The sequence below is a fragment of the Lampris incognitus genome, chromosome 2 (genome assembly GCF_029633865.1).
Source record: "Lampris incognitus isolate fLamInc1 chromosome 2, fLamInc1.hap2, whole genome shotgun sequence".
In the NCBI taxonomy this organism is placed as follows: Eukaryota; Metazoa; Chordata; class Actinopteri; order Lampriformes; family Lampridae; genus Lampris; species Lampris incognitus.
In genome coordinates, this window is record NC_079212.1 from 117235726 (window position 1) to 117261857 (window position 26132).

The 26132-nt window shown below is 42.3% G+C and overlaps 2 protein-coding genes across 3 annotated transcripts in view; both read left to right on the forward strand.

Annotated features, from left to right (window-relative positions):
* Positions 1-11650, forward strand: part of cxxc1b (CXXC finger protein 1b) — a 30237-nt gene extending 18587 nt beyond the window's left edge. Inside the window, exons 10-14 of one of the 2 annotated variants that reach the window (XM_056273088.1) lie at positions 2647-2757; positions 2884-2933; positions 3017-3113; positions 9648-9800; positions 11131-11650. In XM_056273088.1, the coding sequence (XP_056129063.1) occupies positions 2647-2757; positions 2884-2933; positions 3017-3113; positions 9648-9800; positions 11131-11277 (558 nt within the window). In that variant the 3' untranslated portion in view covers positions 11278-11650. Of the gene's footprint in view, positions 1-2646; positions 2758-2883; positions 2934-3016; positions 3114-9647; positions 9801-11130 lie in introns of those variants that run through there. The other variant, XR_008809772.1, reaches the window with a different exon arrangement.
* Positions 11651-21269: 9619 nt separating this feature from the next.
* LOC130131666 (uncharacterized) lies at positions 21270-23240 on the forward strand. Its single transcript, XM_056301446.1, has 4 exons — positions 21270-21787; positions 22413-22553; positions 22736-22868; positions 22959-23240. The coding sequence occupies exons 1-4, from the start codon at positions 21378-21380 to the stop codon at positions 23238-23240; spliced, it is 966 nt and encodes a 321-aa protein (XP_056157421.1). The 5' UTR covers positions 21270-21377.
* Positions 23241-26132: the final 2892 nt, after the last annotated feature.

Below are 26132 nucleotides of genomic sequence, written 5' to 3' on the forward strand. Positions count from 1 at the left end.
CATTTGTGGATAATGGCTCTCACTGTGGTTCGCTGGAGTCCCAAAGCTTTAGAAATGGCTTTATAACCTTTTCCAGACTGATAGATTTCAATTACTTTGTTTCTCATTTGTTCCTGAATTTCTTTGGATTGCAGCATGATGTCTAGCTTTTGAGAATCTTTTGGTCTACTTCACTTTGTCAGGCAGGTCCTATTTAAGTGATTTCTTGATTGAGAAGAGATGTGGTAGTAATCAGGCCTTGGTATGGCTAGAGAAATTGAACTCAGCTTTCCAAAGATGTGATAAACCACACTTAATTTATATTTTAACAGGGGGGGGGGGCAATCACTTTTTCACACAGGGCCATGTAGGTTTGGATTTTTCTTTTCCCTTAATAATAAAAACCTTCATTAAAAAACTGCATTTTGTGTTTACTTGTGTTATCTTTGTCTAATATTTAAATTAGTTTGATGATCTGAAACATTTAAGTGTGACAAACATGCAAAAAAATAAGAAATCAGGAAAGGGGCAAACACTTTTTCACACCACTGTATGTATACTTAGCTCGCCCCCCTCAGTTCAGGGATGGTCGTTCCCTCTTCACATAGATGGCCTCTTACACTCCCTGTTCAGATTACTAAAATGTGTTGGAAAATATGCATCTCAACTGTTACGACACTCCCGCCACATACAGAAACGCTACTGGTTTACGCTGAGAGAGCTGTTGTCCTTCTCTCTTCAGTTGGCTGGTGCACTGTTGGGGCATCTTCCTGGCTTTGACAAACGCCCAGTTAGGATGACCACACTTAACCAGGGCCTGTTTAATGTAGGATTTCTCCCCTTCCCTGGCCACTGTGTCGGTGGGGACATTGTCAGCTCGGTGGTACAGCACCCTGATCACTCTTAGTACTAGGCACACTGTCTAAAAGTAAACCAGTGTTGATTCTGTATGTGGTGGGAGTGTTGCACTGCATCTCGGTTGCTTTCAAACCCTAAAACAAGCTGCACCAGACATTGGTCCACCCCAAGGATAGGGTCTCCCTGCACAAACAGTAATAAAGTATACACTGTTACATGCCAGGAGGATTGCCATGCATTGTGTGTCGGGGAAACCAAACAGACATTGGCGAAGAGGATAGCACAACACAGGAGAAATAACGCGTAAGGCCAGCACTCCTCAATCTACACCCATGTATAGGCCAGTGGCCACTCTTTCAAGGATGAGGATGTGCACATCCTTGATAGGGAGGAGTTCTGGTTTGAACGGGGAGTCAAAGAGGCCATCTATGTGAAGAGGGAATGACCATCCCTGAACCGAGGGGGTGGGAGGGGGGTCTAAGAGTACATCTCTCACCATTTTACAATGCTGTGATTTTAGCTATTCCCCAATCCTCTGAATAGTACACATGGCCATTGAAATTGTAGATAATGGTCATGCCCATATTTGCACATGAAACTGGTCATTGGTTTTGGTTTTTATGCCACTGTCTTGTTTATAAGGGTGGGGGTACCTGCAGGTCAGGTTTCTCTCAATAAATGTTATGTCCGGATGAACTGATTCACCTTTCTGAGACCATATAAAGATGTTTCAGCTTTGATAACTAAGTCATATAAAGTAGATTTGAAATTTTTACATTTGTAAAATGACAAACAATTGTATTGTTTAAAAGGGTGGGGATACCTGCAGTCAGTTGAGACTGATGAATTAGATGAGTGATGAAACGTTTTTCTGACAAAACGTGTCCAGATTAACTAATTCAACCTCTGGGATTTCCTTACCTGGGTTATTGAGCATGCATCAAGAACTTCTTTCTTATATGATTTCTCACTGATAGGAATGGGTACCGAAACCTGGTATTAAACGAGCATCGGTGCTAAATTATTGAAGGCCATAGTATTGATAAACTCCGACATTAACTGTTCTGCTATTGGTATTGGAGAAATTAAGAACAGAAATGTCCTATTTACTTAGGCTACATAAACGTTATCTTGCACCTTTTATCTCACCAACTCTGTTCCTAATTTGCAATAAGATTAAAACATATGTCTATGATGCATTTTTGCTATTCCCATCCAGAAGAGAGATCTTTGTCTTGGAGCCTGTTGTATGTGCGGGTTGAGGGGCGGGGCCATCTCTCTGCCTCTCCTTCGCAGACTCAAGATGCACACACACACACACAGACCCACAGAGCCTGCTCTTAGTGACAATGGCGGAGAGAGAACTTAATGGTCAAAAGTCTGGTTATACTTCACTAGAGTCGATGCTGACAGTGCTCATTGCTACAAGTACAAGTATTTTTTATGTAAGGGCAGAAACAAGCAATATTTCGAAACATCTAGCGAAAGTGCAACAAATGAAGGTGGAGAGATGCACAATTTTTGACTTCTCTCGTTGCCCCATCCACCTCAGGTATTTTTTTATGCTAGCAGCCTAGATCCTACACAGAGTTAACTAAAATATACAAACATGGGTTAATGATTAAAAGTAACAGTGTCCAGACATGAGAAAGTAAAGCAATGTTAATTCTGTTTTTAATTTGTTAATAAAAAAATAAAAAAAGAACCAATAAAGAGTATTGTTAAAGCACTGGATCGATAGGCAGTATCGGTAAAAGTAGTAGTACCATTAAAAGCTTAATGATACCCATCCCTGTTCTCTGGTTGCAGGTGAATGAAGGAGACAATGATGACACAGACTTGCAGATTTTCTGTGTGTCTTGTAGTCACCCCATCAACCCAAAGGTTGCACTGAGACATATGGAACGATGTTATGCCAAGGTGAGTAAGAGAAAAAAAGTAATATGTAAGGAGGAATGGAATATAAAGTATGTCTTGCAAAAAAATACTTGTTTCACAATTATAATTTTCAAAAGACTAATAACACACTATATTTTGCATTGTCAGTATGAGAGTCAGACCTCATTCGGTTCCATGTTCCCTACAAGAATAGAAGGGTAAGATAAAATATGCGAAATTGGTAGTGCTATCTTTTGTTTTTCTTTTGTTTGATTAAACTTTTTTCCCTCTATCTTGCCAGAGCAACTAGACTCTTCTGTGATGTATATAATCCTCAGAGCAAAACTTACTGCAAGAGGCTTCAGGTTTTGTGTCCGGAGCATTCCAGGGACCCCAAGGTCAGTAGTGCGTTTTATATATATATATAAAAATATATAGGGCTGTAATTAATCGCAATTAATCACTTTTTTCTTCTTAAGATTGAAGCTTGTAATAATGGATATTTAAATATAAAATCACGGAATTAATGTAGAATCAACACAAAGGAAGTTGATTTAAATTGAAATACTCTTGTTTAATAGCCTCCTTTTAAATGTGAACACAGACTCTCTCCTGTGAACTACAGATTTCCAATAAAACCATCCAGACCATCAGAATTGACCGTCAGCTTGAAAGGCATATTTCTTATATGCATTAAACCCAGGCCTATATGTTAATGTGCCAGCTCAATTTCTAAACCATCAAGGCCATTAAAATTAGATATCAGTTTAGAAGGCAACAAAAAAATGTATTCCATGTTGAAGTGCTAGTTGAATTTAAAGTGTCACGAATTCATGACCATTATGTGTTCATAACGTGTTCATAATGATGCATCACACAACCCCATATGTGCCCCAATGGCACAGCATAGTAGAATATCTAATATTTTCCATGATGGGGTGAAGGCTGGGAACAAATAAAGCCTGCTGTTGTGAGAAAGCGGAGACGAAGGTTATGCACTGTAACAGCTCTCCATGTGCCGACAAGCAGGAGGGAGTGCACACAACAGCAACATTATTCACAGTACCAAAAATAATGTCTGCGTCTGACCAAGGCACAACTTTGCGACATACATAGCACATTCACTTGAAAACATTGCTACGATGTCACAGGAACGTCGCCAGAAAGTAATGTCGTGGTGACCAAATGGGCAATTAGTGGTGATATGCCTGTTAAAAAGCCTCGCACAGCCACCTCAGGAAGTAAACAAAGCACAGCTGTGCTAATTGTGTTAATTCTATTTAATATGTTAAATATTTAAAATTAATTGCAAAAATTAACACGTTAATTTTGACAGCATATACACTCACCGGCCACTTTATTAGGCACACCCGTCCAACTGCTCATTAACGCAAATTTCTAATCAGCCAATCACATGGCAGCAACTCAATGCATTTAGGCATGTAGACATGGTCAAGATGATCTGCTGCAGTTCAAACCAAGCATCAGAATGGGGAAGAAAGGTGATTTAAGTGACTTTGAACGTGGCATGGTTGTTGGTGCCAGACGGGCTGGTCTGAGTATTTCAGAAACTGCTGATCTACTGGGATTTTCACGCACAACCATCTCTAGGGTTTACAGAGAATGGTCCGAAAAAGAGAAAATATCCAGTGAGCGGCAGTTCTGTGGGCGAAAATGCCTTGTTGATGCCAGAGGTCAGAGGAGAATGGCCAGACTGGTTCGAGCTGATAGAAAGGCAACAGTAACTCAAATAACCACTCATTACAACCGAGGTATGCAGAAGAGCATCTCTGAACGCACAACACGTCGAACCTTGAGGCAGATGGGCTACAGCAGCAGCAGACCACACCGGGTGCCACTCCTGTCAGCTAAGAACAGGAAACTGAGGCTACAATTCGCACAGGCTCACCAAAATTGGACAATAGAAGATTGGAAAAACGTTGCCTGGTCTGATGAGTCTCGATTTCTGCTGTGACATTCGGATGGTAGGGTCAGAATTTGGCGTCAACAACATGAAAGCATGGATCCATCCTGCCTTGTATCAACGGTTCAGGCTGGTGGTGGTGGTGTAATAGTGTGGGGGATATTTTCTTGGCACACTTTGGGCCCCTTAGTACCAATTGAGCATCGTGTCAACGCCACAGCCTACCTGAGTATTGTTGCTGACCATGTCCATCCCTTTATGACCACAGTGTTCCCATCTTCTGATGGCTACTTCCAGCAGGATAACGCGCCATGTCATAAAGCTCGAATCATCTCAGACTGGTTTCTTGAACATGACATTGAGTTCACTATACTCAAATGGCCTCCACAGTCACCAGATCTCAATCCAATAGAGCACCTTTGGGATGTGGTGGACCGGGAGATTCGCATCATGGATGTGCAGCCGACAAATCTGCAGCAACTGCGTGATGCTATCATGTCAATATGGACCAAACTCTCTGAGGAATGTTTCCAGTACCTTGTTGAATCTATGCCACGAAGGATTAAGGCTGTTCTGAAGGCAAAAGGGGGTCCAACCCGGTACTAGCAAGGTGTACCTAATAAAGTGGCCAGTGACTGTATATAATGAGGTTGGCAAAGAAGAAGTGGGATAGTCAAGAGAGATGACGAAAGTAGGCAGGAGTACAAGGAGATGTAGCGTAAAGCAAAGAAAGAGGGGGCAAAGGAAAAGGTGTATGGTGAGTTGTATGAGAGGTTAGACACTAAGGAAGGAGAAAAGGACTTGTACTGATTGGTTAGACAGAGGGACCGAGCTGGGAAGGATGTGCAGCAGGTAAGAGCGATCAAGGATAGAGATGGAAATGTGTTGACAAGAGAAGAGAGTTTGTTGAGAAGGTGGAAGGAGTACTTTGAGGGGCTGAGGAATGAAGAAAATGAGAGAAGGTTGGATGATGTTGGGATAGTGAATCAGGAAGTGCGGTGGATTAGTAAGGAGGAAGTGAGGGCAGCTATGAATAGGCTGAAGAGTGGAAAGGCAGCTGGTCCGGATGACATACCCATGGAGGCATGGAGATGCATAGGAGAGATGGCAGTGGAGTTTTTAACTAGATTGTGTAACACAATCTTGGAAAGTGAGAGCATGCCTGTGGAGTAAAGAAGAAGTCCTATATTGGTACCGATTTTCAAGAATAAGGGCTATGTGCAGAACTGTAGCAACTAGAGAGGTATAAAGTTAATCAGCCACAGCATGAAGATATGGGAAAGAGTAATAGAAGCTAGGTTAAGAGGAGAGGTGACGATTAGCGAGCAGCAGTATGGTTTCATGCCACGAAAGAGCACTACAGATGCGATGTTTGCTTTGAGAATGTTGATTGAGAAGTATAGAGAAGGCCAGAAGGAGTTACATTGTGTCTTTGTGGATTTAGAGAAAGCATATGTCAGGGTGCTGAGAGAGGAGGTGTAGTATTGTGTGAGGAAGTCGGGAGTTGAAGAGAAGTATGTAGGAGTCGTGCAGGATAAGTATGAAGTAGTGAGGTGTGCGGTTGGAATGACAGATGGGTTCGAGGCGGGATTACACCAAGGATCGGCTCTGGGCCCTTTCTTGTTTGCAGTGATGATGGACAGGTTGACGGACAAGATCAGGCAGGAGTCTCCGTGGACTATGATTTTTGCGGATGACATTGTGATCTGTAGCAAGAGTAGGGTGCAGGTTGAGGAGAGCCTGGAGGTATGTACTGGAGAGAAGAGGAATGAAAGTCAGGAGGAGCAAGACAGAATACATATGCATGAATGAGAGGGAGGACAGTGGGATGGTGAGGATGCAAGGAGTAGAGGTGATGAGGGCATATGAGTTTAAATACTTGAGGTCAACTGTCCAAAGTAACGGGGAGTGCGGAAGACAGTTGAAGATGAGAGTGCAGGCAGGGTACAACGGAAGGGTATCAGCAAGAATTAAAGGGAAGGTTTACAAGATGGTTGTGAGACCAGCTATGTTGTATGGTTTGGAGACGGTGGCACTGATGAAAAGACAGGAGGCGGAACTGGAGGTGGCAGAGTTGAAGATGCTAAGATTTTCATTGGGAGTTACAAAGAAGGACAAGATTAGGAATGAGTATATTAGAGGGACAGCTCAGGTTGGACGGTTTGGAGACAAAGCAAGAGAGGTATGATTGAGATGATTTGGACATGTGTGGAGGAGATGCTGGGTATATTGTGAGAAGGATGCTGAATATGGAGCTGCCAGGGAAGAGAAAAAGAGGAAGGCCAAAGAGGAGGTTTATGGATGTGGTTAGAGAGGACATGCAGGTGGCTGATGTGACAGAGGAAGATGCAGAGGACAGGAAGAAATGGAAACGGATGATCTACTTTGGCAACCCCTAACAGGAGCAGCCGAAAGAAGTAGTGGTAGTAGTAATAATAGTAGTAGTAGTGTATATAGATAGATATATATATAGGATTTTTTTTTAATACATAGCAGTACAAGCTTGTTTCGTGTGTCGCGCACTCATCAGCTGCTAATGTGATCCAACAAACACTGTTTTCTTTGTTGAATCACATTAGCAGCTGAGTACATGACACATGAAACAAGCTTGTACGCTATGTATTAAAATATTTTTTTTCATACATCTATATTGATATTCCGCTCCTCATTAGTTGAGCATGCTTATCGTCACCATTGATGGGTTCTGAAACCATCTGGTAAGAGTGCTCAACACTGTTACTCTATCGGACTGCTCCTTCCATGACTTGTCTGAAATATTTACACTACCGTTCAAAAGTTTGGGATCACCCAAACAATTTTGTGTTTTCCATGAAAAGTCACACTTTTTCACCACCATATGTTGTGAAATGAATAGAAAATAGAGTCAAGAAATTGACAAGGTTAGAAATAATGATTTGTATTTGAAATAAGATTTTTTTTACATCAAACTTTGCTTTCGTCAAAGAATCCTCCATTTGCAGCAATTACAGCATTGCAGACCTTTGGCATTCTAGCTGTTAATTTGTTGAGGTAATCTGGAGAAATTGCACCCCACGCTTCCAGAAGCAGCTCCCACAAGTTGGATTGGTTGGATGGGCACTTCTTGCGTACCATACGGTCAAGCTGCTCCCACAACAGCTCAATGGGGTTCAGATCTGGTGACTGCGCTGGCCACTCCATTACCGATAGAATACCAGCTGCCTGCTTCTGCTCTAAATAGTTCTTGCACAATTTGGAGGTGTGTTTAGGGTCATTGTTCTGTTGTAGGATGAAATTGGCTCCAATCAAGCGCTGTCCACTGGGTATGGCATGGCATTGCAAAATGGAGTGATAGCCTTCCTTATTCAGAATCCCTTTTACCCTGTACAAATCTCCCACCTTACCAGCACCAAAGCAACCCCAGACCATCACATTACCTCCACCATGCTTAACAGATGGCGTCAGGCATTCTTCCAGCATCTTTTCATTTGTTCTGCGTCTCACAAACGTTCTTCTTTGTGATCCAAACACCTCAAACTTGGATTCATCCGTCCACAACACTTTTTTCCAGTCTTCCTCTGTCCAATGTCTGGGTTCTTTTGCCCATCTTAATCTTTTTCTTTTATTGGTCAGTCTCAGATATGGCTTTTTCTTTGCCACTCTGCCCTGAAGCCCAGAATCCCGCAGCCGCCTCTTCACTGTAGATGTGGACACTGGTGTTTTGCGGGTACTATTTAATGAAGATGCCAGTTGGGGACCTGTGAGGCGTCTGTTTCTCAAACTAGAGACTCTAATGTACTTATCTTCTTGCTCAGTTGTGCAACGCGGCCTCCCACTTCTTTTTCTACTCTGGTTAGAGCCTGTTTGTGCTGTCCTCTGAAGGGATTAGTACACACCGGTGTAGGAAATCTTCAATTTCTTAGCAATTTCTCGCATGGAATAGCCTTCATTTCTAAGAACAAGAATAGACTGTCGAGTTTCAGATGAAAGTTCTCTTTTTCTGGCCATTTTGAGCGTTTAATTGACCCCACAAATGGGATGCTCCAGAAACTCAATCTGCTCAAAGGAAGGTCAGTTTTGTAGCTTCTGTAACGAGCTAAACTGTTTTCAGATGTGTGAACATGATTGCACAAGGGTTTTCTAATCATCAATTAGCCTTCTGAGCCAATGAGCAAACACATTGTACCATTAGAACACTGGAGTGATAGTTGCTTGAAATGGGCCTCTATACACCTATGTAGATATTGCACCAAAAACCAGACATTTGCAGCTAGAATAGTCATTTACCACATTAGCAATGTATAGAGTGTATTTCTTTAAAGTTAAGACTAGTTTAAAGTTATCTTCATTGAAAAGTACAGTGCTTTTCCTTCAAAAATATGGACATTTCAATGTGATCCCAAACTTTTGAACGGTAGTGTAGACTTGGAAACAGAAAAGTCCCTTGCTATTTTCTCTACACAAATTACATAATCTTTAGCCAGAACAATTTGCTACAGGGCATTTGTACCAAATTCTAACTTGCTTTCCTGCTCTTACTACTCTAGTCTAGTACTCAAAACTTGAATCGCCACCACATTCTCTTGATCAAATGAGCACCATCAAACCATGAAAAGTTATCTCATACGTACAATTATTCACATATCCTCTGTGTGATGAGAAGAGTTGACTTTAGTGGAGAAATAATAGTTGGAGAAAGGAACGTTGCAGGCAATATGATTATAGCACATCCATAACTCACATGAGATTGTTCCTGAGATACATTTTTGGAGAATAATTTAGGTTGACTCCAAGTAGACTTTGCCATGATAAAATCAGTCCTTGCACAAATTGGTGTGGGAAGACATTGAAATCACTTGATTCTTGCGTTGCTGCTGCTGTGTGTAGAATGGCTGACAAATTCACATTGATTTTGCATATTTACAATGACTGTCAAAACTTAATGCTGCGGTCTGTCTTCTGCAGTGAAAGGTCCCTCTTTAGTTGGTTGATTACTTTTAATTGTTCTCCTTTCTCATCCTCTGGCTAGGTTTCTGCTGATGAGGTGTGTGGATGTCCTTTGGTTCGGAATGTATTTGAGGTGACAGGTGACTACTGCAGGGTCTCGAAACGGAAGTGCAACAAGCACTATAACTGGGAGAAGCTTAGGAGAGCCGAGGTGGATTTGGAGCGAGTCAGAGTGGTGAGTTGAAACCACCATATGTTTGGCTTTACTCAGGAGAGAAGATGGTGGTTATTTTCTTTCCTGTAGGGTTTCACTTAAACATTATTACTATTTGTTTTACCATTTCTGGATTTGAGTGTATTAACTAAATGTGATTGATTTAATACAACTAGAAGAGTGGACTCAAGAGTGTAGATTCTCACCAGGCATATCTCCCCTTCTCCGGTGCTCGGACGTGGCAACAAACCACCCCTTTTTTTGCCCACAGGGAGAAGGGAAAATATGGCGGCGCTGTCTGCGCATCTAAAACAGATATGCAGACAGCGCCTATATATCTCATAAATATAAAAAATTAAATATAAATTTTTATATTTAAAATGGGTATTGCGTAAATATAAAAAATTAAATATAACTTTTTATATTTAAAACAGGTTTTTCAAAGCGTTTGAGTTGCTGCAACCCCGAGAGGTCCTTGATCGTACAGTCATACCTGTGCACAAAAATTATTAGGCTGATAGGCCCAGTAGTATGTGAGATTAGAGCACACACATACACGCACAGAAAAAAAGCAATTTTCCTGCCATTATAAGACTTTTGCGCAGGCCCAAGTCAGTTGAACAGGAAATATGGGAGAAAAAAAGTTTTTAATATGCGGTGCTCAAGCTAAAAAGTCTACCTAATAAAAATGTTTTGCCTGTCAGTATGTGGATGCCCAACCCCCGAGGCGGACCCTCACACAAATGCTACTAATTTAAACTTGCATTTTCCAAAAAGAAACCATTTGTTATGCAACCATTTTGGTCTGACCCTAACCCTGTCTGTATTTTCACAATATTAAGAAAGCTGGGTAAACCATTTACGGTCACATATATGCAACTCATATCTATGGTTGTCTCAGATTGGGCAGTGACAAGAATATGCAAACTTCCTGTTTTGACTGCAACCTAGACGAAGTTGTTCCTTTATAAATTTTGCATTTTTTGGATTATGAAAATTCTTTTAATCTTCTTTTAATCTTGACTTTTGATCATGTTGCTGCCCGATCCGAGTCAACCATAGATATGAGTTGCGCATGCACATGGTTGACTTAGATCTAGCCGTGATATAGAGTAGCATTGGTCGAGGGAGCGGCAATAGCGAGAACAAATGTTTTTTCGAGGGTTTTGAATCACTGCAACCATAAGAGGTTCTTCGTCATAGTCATAACAGTGCACAATTTAGGCCGATAGGTCCAGTAGTTTGCGAGATCAGCCGCAGACCGGCACACGCGCACGCACACGCATTTACTAAAAACACAGCGATGAAACGTAGCCATCGGTGTTAACCACCTGCCTTTTTTCCCCCATAGTGGTACAAGCTGGATGAGCTCTTCGAGCAAGAGCGAAATGTTCGAACTGCTATGACCAACAGGGCTGGTCTGCTCGCTCTAATGCTGCACCAAACCATTCAGCATGACCCCATAACAACAGATCTGCGTAGCAACAAGGATAGGTAGTCTGCACCTATTTTTTCCCCCACTGTGTATATTTATAATAAAGTTAGAAATTTGCATTGATTTTTCTATGAGATGAAGACTATATTATTCAGATTTCTCTGTTTTAATAAAAAAAAAACTTGGTTAACTGGATTCTGTACTGTATTTTTTTTAATAATAATGAGGAAATTGATATGTTCGAATCTTGTGTGTGGTAGACAAAGTATTGCTGAATGATTGCTAATGACCTTCTCATGATTACCCCAATTGAATATTTTACAGGATTTTTTTAGGGAGTTGTTTCTTATCTGATGTGAGGGTCTAAGTACAAGATGTTGTGTTGTTGTAAAGCCCCCTGAGGCAAATTTATAATGGGCTATACAAATAAAATTGACTTGACTTTACACTATGACTTTGTCCCAGATCCTTGTGAGAAATTGTTTGCCCTTTTTTTTGGGGGGGGGGGGGCGGCTTTTTCTCCTCAATTGTACTTGACCAATTACCCTACTCTTCCCGAGCTGTCCCAGTCGCTGCTCCACCCTGTCTGCCGATCCGGGGAGGGCTGCAGACTACCACATGCCCCCTCCGATACATATGGAGTCGCCAGCTGCTGCTTTTCACCTGACAGTGAGGAGTTTCCCTGGGGGGACGTAGCGTGTGGGAGGATCAAGATATTCCCCCTAGTTCCCCCTCCCCCATGAACAGGTGCCCCGATCGACCAGAGGAGGCACTAGTGCAGCGACCAGGACGCATACCCACATCCAGCTTCCCACCTGCAGGCATGGCCAATTATGTCTGTAGGGACGCCGACAAAGCCGGAGGTAACAAGGGGATTCAAACCAGTGATCCCTGTTTTAGTAGGCAATGGAATAGACCTCCATGCCACCTGGATGCCCCTTCCATCCATTATCCAAGCCGCTCATCAGAATTCGGGTTGCGGAATGCTGGAGCCTATCCCAGCAGTCGTTGAGCAGCAGGCGGGGAGACACCCTGAACAGGCCATCAGTCCATCACAGGGCCAACGCATTCATGCCTTCACGCCCCTTCCTCTTTTTTTTTAAGCTCTTCCGCATTGATTGGACCAGTTGATTACTGTAGTTTTCATAGTTAAGCCGTAGTTATAAAGGTATCACTATTTTGATAAACATAACGGAGCACATTGCTTTAGATTCAAGATTCAAAGGTTTATTTGCCACATACTTCATGTACAAGTACAATAAGCAGTGAAATGAATTTTGTCAAACTCCAAAACTGCAACAAGAGAAATGGAATATCTGGGGTGAATACAGAAGGTATTTCCAAATAACCACATCTATAATGTGCATTTGCTATATACATTACAAGTACAAGTGGGCAAGTAGACTGAGTAAAGTGTCTGAGGTAAAGTGGTAAAAATGGCAGCAGTATTACAAATAGGGTTGTGTTGTGTTAAGTGTCCTTATGGCCTAGGGGAAGAAACTCCTGAGTCTCAGTGTTGTTGGCCTTGTGGCTGTGGAGACATCTGCCTGACCGCAGCAGCTGAAACAGTCCGTTATTGGAGTGATGGGGATCCATGATAATCCTTTTAGCCCTGGTTCTTGCACCGCCTGGTGTGTAAGTCCTGTAGGGGGGTGAGTGTGGATCTGGTGGCATGCTCTGGAACCGTACCACTGCATGGCGTTTTGGTCTTGAGAGGTACGGTTCCCATACCAGGCGGCGAGGTACCCTGCCAGGATGCTTTCAATGGCACCAGATTTTATATCAACATATAACATCAGATATAGTTTGAATTATATTGCACAAAATACCAACTGCAAAATTAACAAAAATGTGTTATAATTAATATATATAGAATACTACTACTATATATATTAGAGCCCTGTGATGCCCTGGCGGCCTGTCCAGGGTGTCTCCCTGCCTGCCGGCCAGTGACTGCTGGGATAGGCTCCAGCATCCCAGCAACCCTGAGAGCAGGATAAGCGGTTAGGTTAATGGATGGAATGGATATTGGATATTGGATATATATATAGCGTGTTTTTTTCTTCCGGAAACCATCAATTGTGTTGATAAAAGTAAAAGAGAAGTGGAATATTAAGATATTCCATCCATTATCCAAACCACTTATCCTTACCCAGGGTATATAATATTAACTTTATATATATATATATATATATACACTACCGTTCAAAAGTTTGGGATCACCCAAACAATTTCGTGTTTTCCATGAAAAGTCACACTTATTCACCACCATATGTTGTGAAATGAATAGAAAATAGAGTCAAGACATTGACAAGGTTAGAAATAATGATTTGTATTTGAAATAAGATTTTTTTTACATCAAACTTTGCTTTCGTCAAAGAATCTTCCATTTGCAGCAATTACAGCATTGCAGACCTTTGGCATTCTAGCTGTTAATTTGTTGAGGTAATCTGGAGAAATTGCACCCCACGCTTCCAGAAGCAGCTCCCACAAGTTGGATTGGTTGGATGGGCACTTCTTTGAGCAGATTGAGTTTCTGGAGCATCACATTTGTGGGGTCAATTAAACGCTCAAAATGGCCAGAAAAAGAGAACTTTCATCTGAAACTCGACAGTCTATTCTTGTTCTTAGAAATGAAGGCTATTCCATGCGAGAAATTGCTAAGAAATTGAAGATTTCCTACACCGGTGTGTACTACTCCCTTCAGAGGACAGCACAAACAGGCTCTAACCAGAGTAGAAAAAGAAGTGGGAGGCCGCGTTGCACAACTGAGCAAGAAGATAAGTACATTAGAGTCTCTAGTTTGAGAAACAGACGCCTCACAGGTCCCCAACTGGCATCTTCATTAAATAGTACCTGTTAGAGCCTGTTTGTGCTGTCCTCTGAAGGGAGTAGTACACACCGGTGGAGGAAATCTTCAATTTCTTAGCAATTTCTCGCATGGAATAGCCTTCATTTCTAAGAACAAGAATAGACTGTCGAGTTTCAGATGAAAGTTCTCTTTTTCTGGCCATTTTGAGCGTTTAATTGACCCCACAAATGTGATGCTCCAGAAACTCAATCTGCTCAAAGAAGTGCCCATCCAACCAATCCAACTTGTGGGAGCTGCTTCTGGAAGCGTGGGGTGCAATTTCTCCAGATTACCTCAACAAATTAACAGCTAGAATGCCAAAGGTCTGCAATGCTGTAATTGCTGCAAATGGAGGATTCTTTGACGAAAGCAAAGTTTGATGTAAAAAAAATCTTATTTCAAATACAAATCATTATTTCTAACCTTGTCAATGTCTTGACTCTATTTTCTATTCATTTCACAACATATGGTGGTGAATAAGTGTGACTTTTCATGGAAAACACAAAATTGTTTGGGTGATCCCAAACTTTTGAACGGTAGTGTATATATATATATATATATATATACACACACACAAACACACACACACACACATACATACAAAGAGAGAGAAAGAGAGAGGGAGTATAATTAATGTCCCAACAATTCACAAGTATACTCAGTATATGGAGAACAGCCTTATTTGTATTGGGATTTTGAGATTATTGACTTGTCAATTTTAAAAGTAGTAATTCTTGCGAAGTTGTATCTGATTAAGTCGGAGAGTACTGCTGGTGTCGTGTTTGGCTCTCGTAGCCCCCTCCCTTCCCATCCACCCCTGCATGTGTGTTATGTTTATCTGTTGTCGTGTTTCACCCCCTTTATTGTAAAGTGACTTAATGTTAGAAAAGCGCTATATAAATTTGATTATTATTATTAATAATTGCACATATTTTTATTTTTGACATTAAATATAGCGGGGACGGGCGTCTGGGTGGTGTGGCGGTCTATTCCGTTTCCTATCAATACGGGGATCACCGGTTCGAATACCTGTGTTACCTTCGGCTTGGTTGGGGGTCCCTACAGACACAATTGTCCGTGTCTGCGGGTGGGAAACCGGATGTGGCTGTGTCCTGGTCTCCGCACTAGCGTCCCCTCTGGTTGGCTGGGGGGCCTGTTCGGGGGGGGACTGGGGGGAATATTGTGAACATCCCATGCGCTACGTCCACCTGGTGAAACTCCTCACTGTCAGGTGAAAAGAAGCGGCTGGCAACTCCCCGTGTATCGGAAGAGACATGCGGTAGTCTGCCCCCCCCACCCCCGGATCGGCAGAGGGGGGTGGAGCAGCGATCGGGACAGTTCGGAAGAGTAGGGTAATTGGCCAAGTACAATTGGGGAGAAAATGAGAGAGAGCGAGAGAGAAGGATGGATGATGTGGGGATAGTCAATCAGGAAGTGCGGTGGATTAGCAAGGAGGAAGTGAGGGCAACTATGAAGAGTGGAAAGGCAGTTGGTCCGGATGACATACCCATGGAGGCATGGAGATGCATAGGAGAGATGGCAGTGGCGTTTTTAACTAGATTGTTTAACTCAATCTTGGAAAGTGAGAGCATGCCTGCGGAGTGGAGAAGAAGTATATTGGTACCGATTTTCAAGAGTAAGGGCGATGTACAAAACTAGCAACTACAGAGGTATAAAGTTGATCAGCCAAAGCATGAGGATATGGGAAAGAGTAATAGAAGTTAGGTTAAGAGAGGTGATGATAACGAGCAGCAGTCTGGTTTCATGCCACGAAAGAGCACCACAGATGCGATGTTTGCTTTGAGAATGTTGATTGAGAAGTATAGAGAAGGCCAGAAGGAGTTACATTTCGTCTTTGTGGATTTAGAGAAAGCATATGACAGGTGCCGAGAGAGGAGGTGTGGTATTATATGAAGAAGTCGGGAGTTGCAGAGAAGTATATAGGAGTGGTGCAGTGTGAGGGAAGTGTGACAGTGGTGAGGTGTGCGGTTGGAAAGACAGATGGGTTCAAGGTGGAGGTGGGATTACATCAAGGATCGGCTCTGAGCCCTTTCTTGTTTGCAATGGTGATGGACAGGTTGACGGACGAGATCAGGCAGGAGTCTCCATGGACTATGATGTTTGCGGATGACATTGTGATCTGTAGCGAGAGTAGGTTGCAGGTGTAGGAGAGCCTGGAGAGGTGGAGGTATGCACTTGAGAGAAGAGGAATGAAAGTCAGTAGAAGCAAGACGGAATACCTATGCGTGAATGAGAGGGAGGACAGTGGAATGGTCAGGATGCAAGGAGTGGAGGTGACAAAGGCGTATGATTTTAAATACTTGGGGTCAACTGTACGAAGTAACAGGGAGTGCAGGAGAGAGGGGAAGAAGAGAGTGCAGGTAGGGTGGAGTGGGTGGAGAAGAATCTCAGGAGTGATTTGCGATAGAAGGGTACCAGCAAGAGTTAAAGGGAAGGTTTACAAAATGGTTGTGAGACCAGCTATGTTATATGGTTTGGAGACAGTGGCACTGACGAAAAGACAGGAGGCAGAGCTGGCAGAGTTGAAGATGTTAAGATTTTCATTGGGAGTGATGAAGAACAGGATTAGGAACAAGATTACAAGCGACTGGACAAGATTAGGAATGAGTATATTAGAGGGACAGCTAAGGTTGGACGTTTTGGAGACAAAGCAAGAGAGGCAAGATTTAGATGGCTTGGACATGTGTGGAGGAGAGATGCTGGGTATATTGGGAGAAAGATGCTGAATATGGAGTTGCCAGGGAAGAGGAAAAGAGGAAGGCCAAAGAGGAGGTTTATGGATGTGGTGAGAGAACAGACAGGTGACTGGTGTGACAGAAGAAGATGCAGAGGACAGGAAGAGAGGGAAACAGATGATCTGCTGTGGCAACCCCTAACGGGAACATTCGAAAGTAGTAGTAGTAGTAGCAGCACACAATTGGGGAGAATATATATATATATATATATATATATATATATATATATATATACATACATACACACACACACACACACACACACACGGAGTAAAATTTCTGAAAGTCCTTCGCCTTTCGTTGACACATTTCATATAACAGATTGATAGGTTGACCAGATCCCAACAAACCAAATGTGGGACAAAGAGCATGTTTGTGTGGGACACTGAAAGGTTGTCTAAAATTTTGTCTATCTAAAGGAAAAAATAAACATTTCTATCCTGCCCCTTAGCTCGTAAAGCATCAATCTCTATTCTTTGCCCTCTGGTTGATTCAGTAGCACACAATAGACTATGCAGGTTACAGGTTAAGCCGTTGGCATGTGAAGGACTTAAGTACAGTAGTGTTCAAAATAATAGCAGTATGAGTAAAAAAGTGAGTAAAGCTCAAAATCCTTATAATAGCTTTTATTTCCATACATGCAAATGCATTGGGAACACTGCACATTCTATTACAAATCAAAACATGAACAAAAAGATTATCAAATGTGTTATTCCTTTACAGAAAGTGAAGAAAAAGGAATATTAGGCTGTTCAAAAAAATAGCAGGGTCTGCCTTTTTCTTTACAAACTCAAACATTTACTGTATAAACTGAAAAATGCTTGAAGATGTAGCTTTCCTGTGAATCACTGACCTAATATTTAGTTGTATAACTACTGTTTTTGAGAACTGCTTCACATCTGTGTTGCATGGAGTCGACCAACTTCTGGCACCTGTGAACAGGTGTTCCAGCCCAGGACGATTGGACTACATTCCACAATTCCTCTGCATTTCTTGGTTTTGCCTCAGAAACAGCATTGTTGATGTCACCCCACAGGTTTTCTAATGGATTAAGGTCCGGAGATTGTGCTGGCCACTCCATAACATTAATCTTGTTGGTCTGGAACAAAGATGCTGCTTGCTTACTGGTGTGTTTGGGGGGTCATTGTCTTGTTGAAACACCCATTTCAAGGGCATTTCCTCTTCGGCATAAGGCAACATGACTTCTTCAAGTATTTTGATGTATTTAAACTGATCCATGATCCCTGTTATGCGATAAATAGGCCCGACACCATAGTATGAGAAACATCCTCATATCATGATGCTTGCGCCACCATGCTTCACTGTCTTCACAGTGTACTGTGGCTTGAATTCAGTGTTTGGGGGTCGTCTAACAAACTGTCTGCGGCCCCTAGACCCAAAAAGAACAATCTTGCTTTCATCAGTCCACAAAATGTTGCGCCATTTCTCTTTAGGCCTGTAATTTTGTGTTCTTTGGCAAACTGTAAGCTCTTCAGCACATGTTTTTTCAACAATGGGACTTTGCAGGGGCTTCTTTTTTCCCGAAAGCTTGGCTTCACATAGGTGTCTTCTAATTGTTACAGTGCTCACAGGTAACTTTAGACCCTCTTTAATCTCCCTGGAGCTGATCATTGGCTGAGTCTTTGCCATTTTGGCTATTCTTCGATCCAGTCGTGTGGTAGTTTTCCGTTTTCGTCCATGTCTTTCAGGTTTTGGTTGCCATTTTAAAGCCTTCGAGATCATTTTAGCTGAGCAGCCTATCATTTTCTGCACTTCTTTATACGTTTTCCCCTCTCCAATCAACTTTTTAATCAAAGTACGCTGTTCTTCTGAACAGTGTCTGGAACGGCCCACTTTACTCAGATTTTCAGAGAGAAATGTACTAGAACCAGCATGTACAACATCTGCTGCCTTTGTCCTTAAATAAGAGCCACCCGTTTGACACCTGTTTTTTCACAGCTGAATGACCTCCCTGATTGAACTCCACACTGCTGTTATTTTGAACACGCCCCTTTCAATTAATGATTCAATTACACAGAATCAGCAGCATGCATGTCATGACTGTTGGGTCTGTTGGTTTTCTATTACTCTACTACACCTACTAGTAAGTTATTTGCCATGTAGAAATATAATTTCTACCAAAAACAGTGACTGATCTGCTTACTGATGTTGGACTGCTATTATTTTGAACACAACTGTATATTTTTCATGTCCAGTCGCAGGTCATTTTCTTTTAATTTGTTCGTAATCTGGTGGTTTGTGTTAGCAGATTACTCATCGCTATCCTCATAAAAGTCAAGGATCTTGCTTTTCAAACCCAACTCTGGTGTCGAATACCTAACAGACGGTGGGAAAAAGTTTTGTAGTGCCGTGATCACTGGAAAAAATGGCGTGTGTGAGTTTTGTCACTTTTGGAGTTGAACCACTGGTGTTTTTAATTCTCTCAAACAAGTATCCACAGAGGCAGGTGCAAGCACATTTGTAACTATGGACACTGCTTTTGTACGACCCCATGAATTTTTTTTTGTTGTTGTAATGTCTGAGTCTGGAAAAATTATCTGCGCTAGTTTACTACCAGTCTGCTGACCTGTATGAGTGGGAGTGCTGCACAGTGCGGTAAACGCTAGTTATTTTAGCTGCTGTTACCTTATCTGTCTAGCAATCATCTTTGGGTTTCGGTAGGAATGAGTCCATAGATCCGCACATCTCTCATTGAGGCACACGTTTCTTGTGAGACCCACATGTCCCGTGTCGCTTCACGTCGTATTCCCCTCCGTATGAAACTAGAAAAATAACTGGCAAATTTCGCAAAAAACTCTCTGGGACTCGCCTTGCACCGGCTTCAACCAGTCATACGTTGTTTCCCAGTCTTTTGTTGTAGCTGCATTTCCTTTTCTTGGTGTTACTTTCCATCATATTCCGCCTAAATCTGCAGTGATTTTGCGGTGACTCGCAATTTCCCCCGTTGGATGTAGCACCTGTGGCAGAAAAGACTTAACCTGCATTTGACCCACGTGTGCCCAGTTTGATTGACATCAAACACAGCCCTGTGATGACAGCCTTCCCTGCTTTCTTCACAGTCATTGGATAAAAGCTAGAAAAGCGTCTGTCCTGCAGTGGTTTGACTTTCGAAAACTAGAGCCAATCAAAATGCGGGACATCGTCTGAATATGTGGGACAAGGGGGGAAAAAATGCTGTGCGGACAGCGAATTTCCGAAATGCAGGGTTCCCCTGCCACCTGCCACTCACCGGCCAATCAGGCAGCAACTCATTTATGAATATTAATAAGCCTTCCCCTGCCGCCCTGCATTTCGGAAATTAGCGTGTGGACACCTGATCACTCTACTACAGATACTACTACAGATAGTACGTATACTGACATGATCCCAGCGTTTTGTGGCACGCGTCGTTCATAATGGCGGCATTTCGACAATCTTGTCTGTACCTTCCTGTAAGGTTAACTATGTTAACATTACCTTATCAAGAAACACACTTAGAGCAGAGTTGCATGGGGCTTTAGCAATTTGATTTTATTTCTAAAGCTTTCTGTTTGTCCAACTACAAAGCGTCCGTCTTTACGTTCATACAACTGCCACCACAAGACGCACTGTTACAACCAATCGCAAGAATATCGCGATATCTGCATCATCCTTATGCTATGCTAACGTTAGCTAACGCTATATAATACAACATCGAAGAGCATTTCGGCACGAAGTAGCTTTTTTTCACGAGGGACCTTAGATTAATGCAACCGTGTGCAATGTAAGCTTTGCATTAATTAGTTGTAGTCCACGTTGTTAGTGGTTCAAACGCCGAGCAGAGTGAGTAGGTAAATGAGATAATTTAGCTAACTGGCGCACATTAGCCACATCCCAGTCCTTGCTAACGCAGGCAATGACACATTTTGCCTATCTGTTAAAGCAAGTCGCGGTTCATCGTGATGATTATTGTTAGTCTTTTAACTGCAGCTAATTTTGTTATTGTTTATTAACATGATTGTTACACCCAATTATATTCGTTTTTTCCGTAATAACATCTGACGAGGTTATGTCAAAACAGTCCGGGATAGCTAAATATTTAGCGTAGCTAATATAATGCTAGTTTACTGTTAGAACACTATAATCTTATAGCCCAGTGGTTCCCATCTGGTTCTGTAGTACTGCTAGTATTCATGGCTTTGTATTCTGTCAGATAGTTCGTCAATTACGTTCACCTCCAATCAGTGAGGAATTTAACCTGAAACAACAGGGGACTGTAATCAGCTATCCGGCAGAATACAACGCCAGCAGTACTGGTGTTCATCGAGGACCTGATTGAACTTGCCTGTTTTTAACCGATTAATGTTTCATTCCCTATAACAAAACAACCTTTCCTCTTGACAGGTTCTGCCATTAGAACCTTGGTTGTTCCTGCGCTCCCGCAAGCTTCCCTACACAACCCCGGGGGCTTAGACGTAAATAGACTTCACTTTCAATGGAATGGGAGTACCCTCGTAGACGTGAGCTTTCGATAAGGAAGAGAGTTAGTGTCACTTGTGGCTCACACCGGCTGAACGATGAATGAAAAACCCCTTGAAAGCTTGACCTCTGAAGGAGAAAACAAGGAAGAGAAAATCAAACAGGGAGGGACAGAGGTGAAGAACAGTAAAAACATTTCTGATGAGGTAGCACCCGTGGCCCTGGCACCATTGGATGCACCATCGAGCAGTCCTAATGCCAAGGAAACCGTAACTTCAGTGTCTAGGGAAATAGATGTAGGCAAGAGGACTAAGGCAGCTGCTGGTGAGCATCCTGTTGACTGGTTTGAGCCCCTCGAGGATGATGATGATGCCGCAGTTTGGGATTTTCCAGGAAATGATCGAAACCTCAACAGTGGACGGGATGCTGAAGAGGAGAGTTTAGCAGGAGAGAGTGAAAAGAGTGGGAGTATTGCAAGCAGCGACAGGACCATTAAACGGGTCTACCAGTATGTTGAATCATTTCCTTTTTTCTTTTAACCCTTCTGTGGTGGTCAAGTTTGAATATAGTAATAGAGAAACACTGTATGCTGTCAGACTAAGATGTCCATGCCAAACGCCTTTTTTTGTATTGCATTCTGTGAGGATCTGTCTTATTTATTTTGATTGGCCTTATTTAGAGACTGAAAAATGTTACCGAACTGCCATCATATTTAGGGTTGGGTTATCCATTAATATTACTTCATCATACTCATTTTCCTATTTAACTTAATATATAAATAATATAAATATTAGCTAGAAGAAATTCCACTCCTTAGGTGATTCGGTGCACCATGAAGTGGAACAGCAAGTGAAAATTGTGCTGCTACTTTTAGTTGTGTTTGTAATGTTTTGATTATAAGAGGTTTCATGGTGACAACTAGATGCACTTAAGTAAGCATGAAGGGTGTCATCGTGTGTAAGACATTGCTACCATTTCTTCAATTCCAGAACAATCAATAGCATTGCTGTACACTCATGTCCTTCCTTTCTTGTGTGCTGTTCTATAACATCTTTAAACTAAAAGTCTATTGGATTTCCCATTGAAATGCATTTCTCGGATCTTATGATTTTCTTGTTCTCCAATACATTCAGGCTTAATTTTCACCGCCGCAGGCGAGCAATTCATGATGAGGGATGGGTTGACTGGCCTGTGCTCGGTGAGGGTTGGAAACGTAAAGAAGTAATTCGTCGTTCAGGTTCCAGTATTGGCCAGAAAGATGTTTATTACTTAAGGTAAATAACTTGTATTAATTAGACCATCCTTCTGCACACTGGTTTGATATGCCCCCTGTGACAAACATCTTCATTTCAGGGGCTTGTGTATAAGTTATGAACACATTTGAAGCTTCAGCATGGTGTTTATTCATGTTTATTTGACTAGAGACTGCAGCTTTTCTAATTGTTTTCGCCCGCAGTCCACAGGGTGATCGGGTGAGAAGTAGAGTAGAGCTAACCTCAGTGCTGGAGGGTATGACTGACCTGTCCACATTTGATTTCAAGTCAGGAAAGTTCTACAATGGTGATGCACCTCAGCTGAAGAGAGGAAAGGTACTGATACGCTCTACTACATTTTAGACAACAAATTACAAAGGTGAGGTGTCCATTTTACAATCTTTTCCTTGCATTCTTATCCATTAGAGAAAGATGGAGCGTTCCTCCTCAGAGTCCAGCTGGATGGACAGAGGAGAGGGGGCAGACACTCCCGACTCCTATCACAGGTTCACCCCAACCATGGTCTCCAAACTGTCTGAGTTCAGCCAAAAGAGCTTCTCCCCGTACAGCTTAAATGAGCCTCTGAACAAAGACTTTGAGGGTGAAAATGCTGTGAAGGAAAATAGAATAAAATTGCCTTATACCACATCATCAAGACTGCTCCCCTCCATCAATGGACCAGTTGGGTCAGAGGAGACCTCTCTGTGAGTAGTTGTCTTCTTCAAATTAAACTTTTCACACTTGATAGTAGACACTGTATATCAGACATGCAGCAGCTAACCATTTGATAACCAGAGACTTGTGAAATTTATCAAGGAATTTGACTTCTGATGAGTAGTTGCTGCGTGTAGATGGCTTTCTGTCTTATCACATGTCTTTATGCATGCCCAATAATCCAGGTAAGAAAATCAAAGAAGGTTGAATCAGTTTATTTGGATACATTTGTTGACAGATACGTTTCATCACTTATCTAAGTGACCTACCTCTTCAGTCTAAACTGACTCCAGGTATCCCCACCCTTATAAACAATACAGTTGCATAACGACCGAAACCAACAACCAGTTTAATATGCAAATATGGGTGTGACCGTTAACTACAGTTTCAAACCCTTTGGTAGGCAGTAATGAACATGACATTCAGAACACTATGGATTTTGTGGATAAGGTGAGGAATGTCATTATGGAGGGGGATGAAACAATGGTCTCTTATGATGTTAAGTCTCTCTTCATGTGCGTTCCTGTTGATGAAGCAGTGGATGTAGTCTGTATGAAATTACGACCCCATGTCATGGGTGTGTGATCTGGGTCACCGGGGCCCACCTGCACCCTCCCCTGATTGGTGTCTCAGTCCACCTGCGCCCGTTTGCCTGAGTGACCCTGATTGCCCAGCTTCACTCACCTGTTCCCCTTTCACCGATTGGCTGTGTGGTTCCTGCGTGCCTGCACCCAATCTCCCTCCCCTTTCTCCGATTGGGTGTGCAGTTCCTGCCCCTGTCCTGCACACCTGTGCCAAATCTCCCTGATTGGCTCCCTTATGTATATATTACCCCTGGTTGCCCGGATCTCTGTCAGATCGTTTCGAAGAGACACTCACAGAGACTCTTGGTCGCTGAATGCACCACATCCTGTTGTGAGCCTTCCCTGCTGTCTATAAGTCTTGTTGAATAAAACCTTGTTGTAGCCCAGTTTTCTCTCCGCTGTCTGCACTTGGGCCCTCTTCCTGCTCCCGGTGTGACACCCCACCCTTAGCAATAGGACCACCCTTAACACTGACCAAGTGTGTCTGCTCCTGAAACTGTGTCTTCAGTCCACGTATGTACTATAGGCAGAGAGGCATGGGTGTGCTATGGGTTCCTCAGTCTTACCTGTAGTGGCCAGCTTGTATATGGAGGAAGTGGAAAGAGGGCTCTGATGTCCTGTGCAGGGACACAACCTAGCCATTGGTTCAGATTTGTGGACAACACCTGGGTCAAAATTAAATCTCAAGATTACGCTTGGGCGGTATCCATATTTTCACACCGTCATACCGACCTTAAAATATACTGTGGTATGGGGTATACCGTATTAATAATAAGATGTATAAATAAGGTCATAAAAAGCGTTTGCGTTCTGTGAACACGTGTTACCACATGATGGCAGCACTGCGCTAAAACACTTGCGTTACATTACCACAGTGTTGTAGTCAAGTCACTAAACCTCAAGTCCAAGTCGAGTCTCGAGTCCCCAGTGTTCGAGTCCAAGTCAGAGTCCCCAAAGAAGAGGTCGAGTCAGAGTCAAATCCCCATTACCTGAATCCGAGTCCGAGTAATCAAGGTTGAGTCTGAGTCGAGTTCCAAGATGGTCTCCAGTGCTCCACTCTGGCATCGTAAAAAAGCTGACCTACAAATAAAAAAAGGTCTACATTAAACAAAAATGACACAACTGTCACCATTTCAAAGGGAGTTTATTTACTTTGTGACACAATAGCCAAACAAAAACAAAAAAACACTCTTTATCAGTTAACAAGTCCGAGTCCTCATCTCCAACTTCCGAGTCCGAATGCAGTCAATGTTCGTGTCCGAGTCATCAGTGCTCAAGTCCAAGTCGAGTCACAAGTCCTGAAAATCAAAATCTGGACTCGAGTACTACAACACTGCCTTACCAACCAAAAGTTAATTTATTATTGATATAATAACAAAGAAAAAAGTCAATATCAAGATGACCTTAAGAAGTGGGTGTCAAACACGTAAACTTTTGTTCTGGAACTTTTATTATTCAACACAGTGACAACGGTCAAAATAAAGTCTAGACCTAAACATCGTAGCAATGGCAACAATAAATTACAAATGAAAAGCCACATTCTAACATAAATCACACTAGGCCTAATTGTTTTTAATAAATATTTATATTTAACATTGAAACCATGGGCGACATTTGGGTCCCAAAATTGGGGGGGGCAAAGATTTTTTTTAATCACATAATTGTATCAATGTAAAAGTACAACTAGTGTGCAATAAACAAAACATGCGGTTTCAATGTCAAATTTTTATTTTAAATAAGTGACAAAACTTTAACACATTTACTTTTTTTTTTCAATCTTTGCTGCAAAATGCATATCGAGGATCGCTTTTAAAAAGCGTAGTCCTACATGTCCCTTTTCACAACAACATTTGGAACGTTGCAAAATGTTGCCAATGTTTCGGACAGAAATAGAAATGATAAGAACAGACGTCTATGTGTTCCACCATTCGAAACGTTTCTTCTTTGTTGTGGCCAGCAACGCTAAATGTGCGGCATGAGTAACAGAATGCCCGATCAGCGGCGGGCGGGGCTGTACTCAAGCCACAGGTAGGTAACATACCATTCCTTTCCAAATCTCCCCCCTCCTGTTGCTGGGAATAACAGAATAGGTTGGTAGGGGCCATTCTCCACGAAATTCAAACAGTTTCCTACACCAAGAATAGGATCTGGAGCTGCAGGTTGTAACACCACGGCATTGCCTGCTTCTCGCTGCTGAACCTGCATCTCTGCATTGTCCACTTCTCGCAGAGGTTGCTCTGAAATGTTGCCTGTCTCTGTGAGAGACACATCATCGTCCTGACGCGATTCTTCATTTTCATTC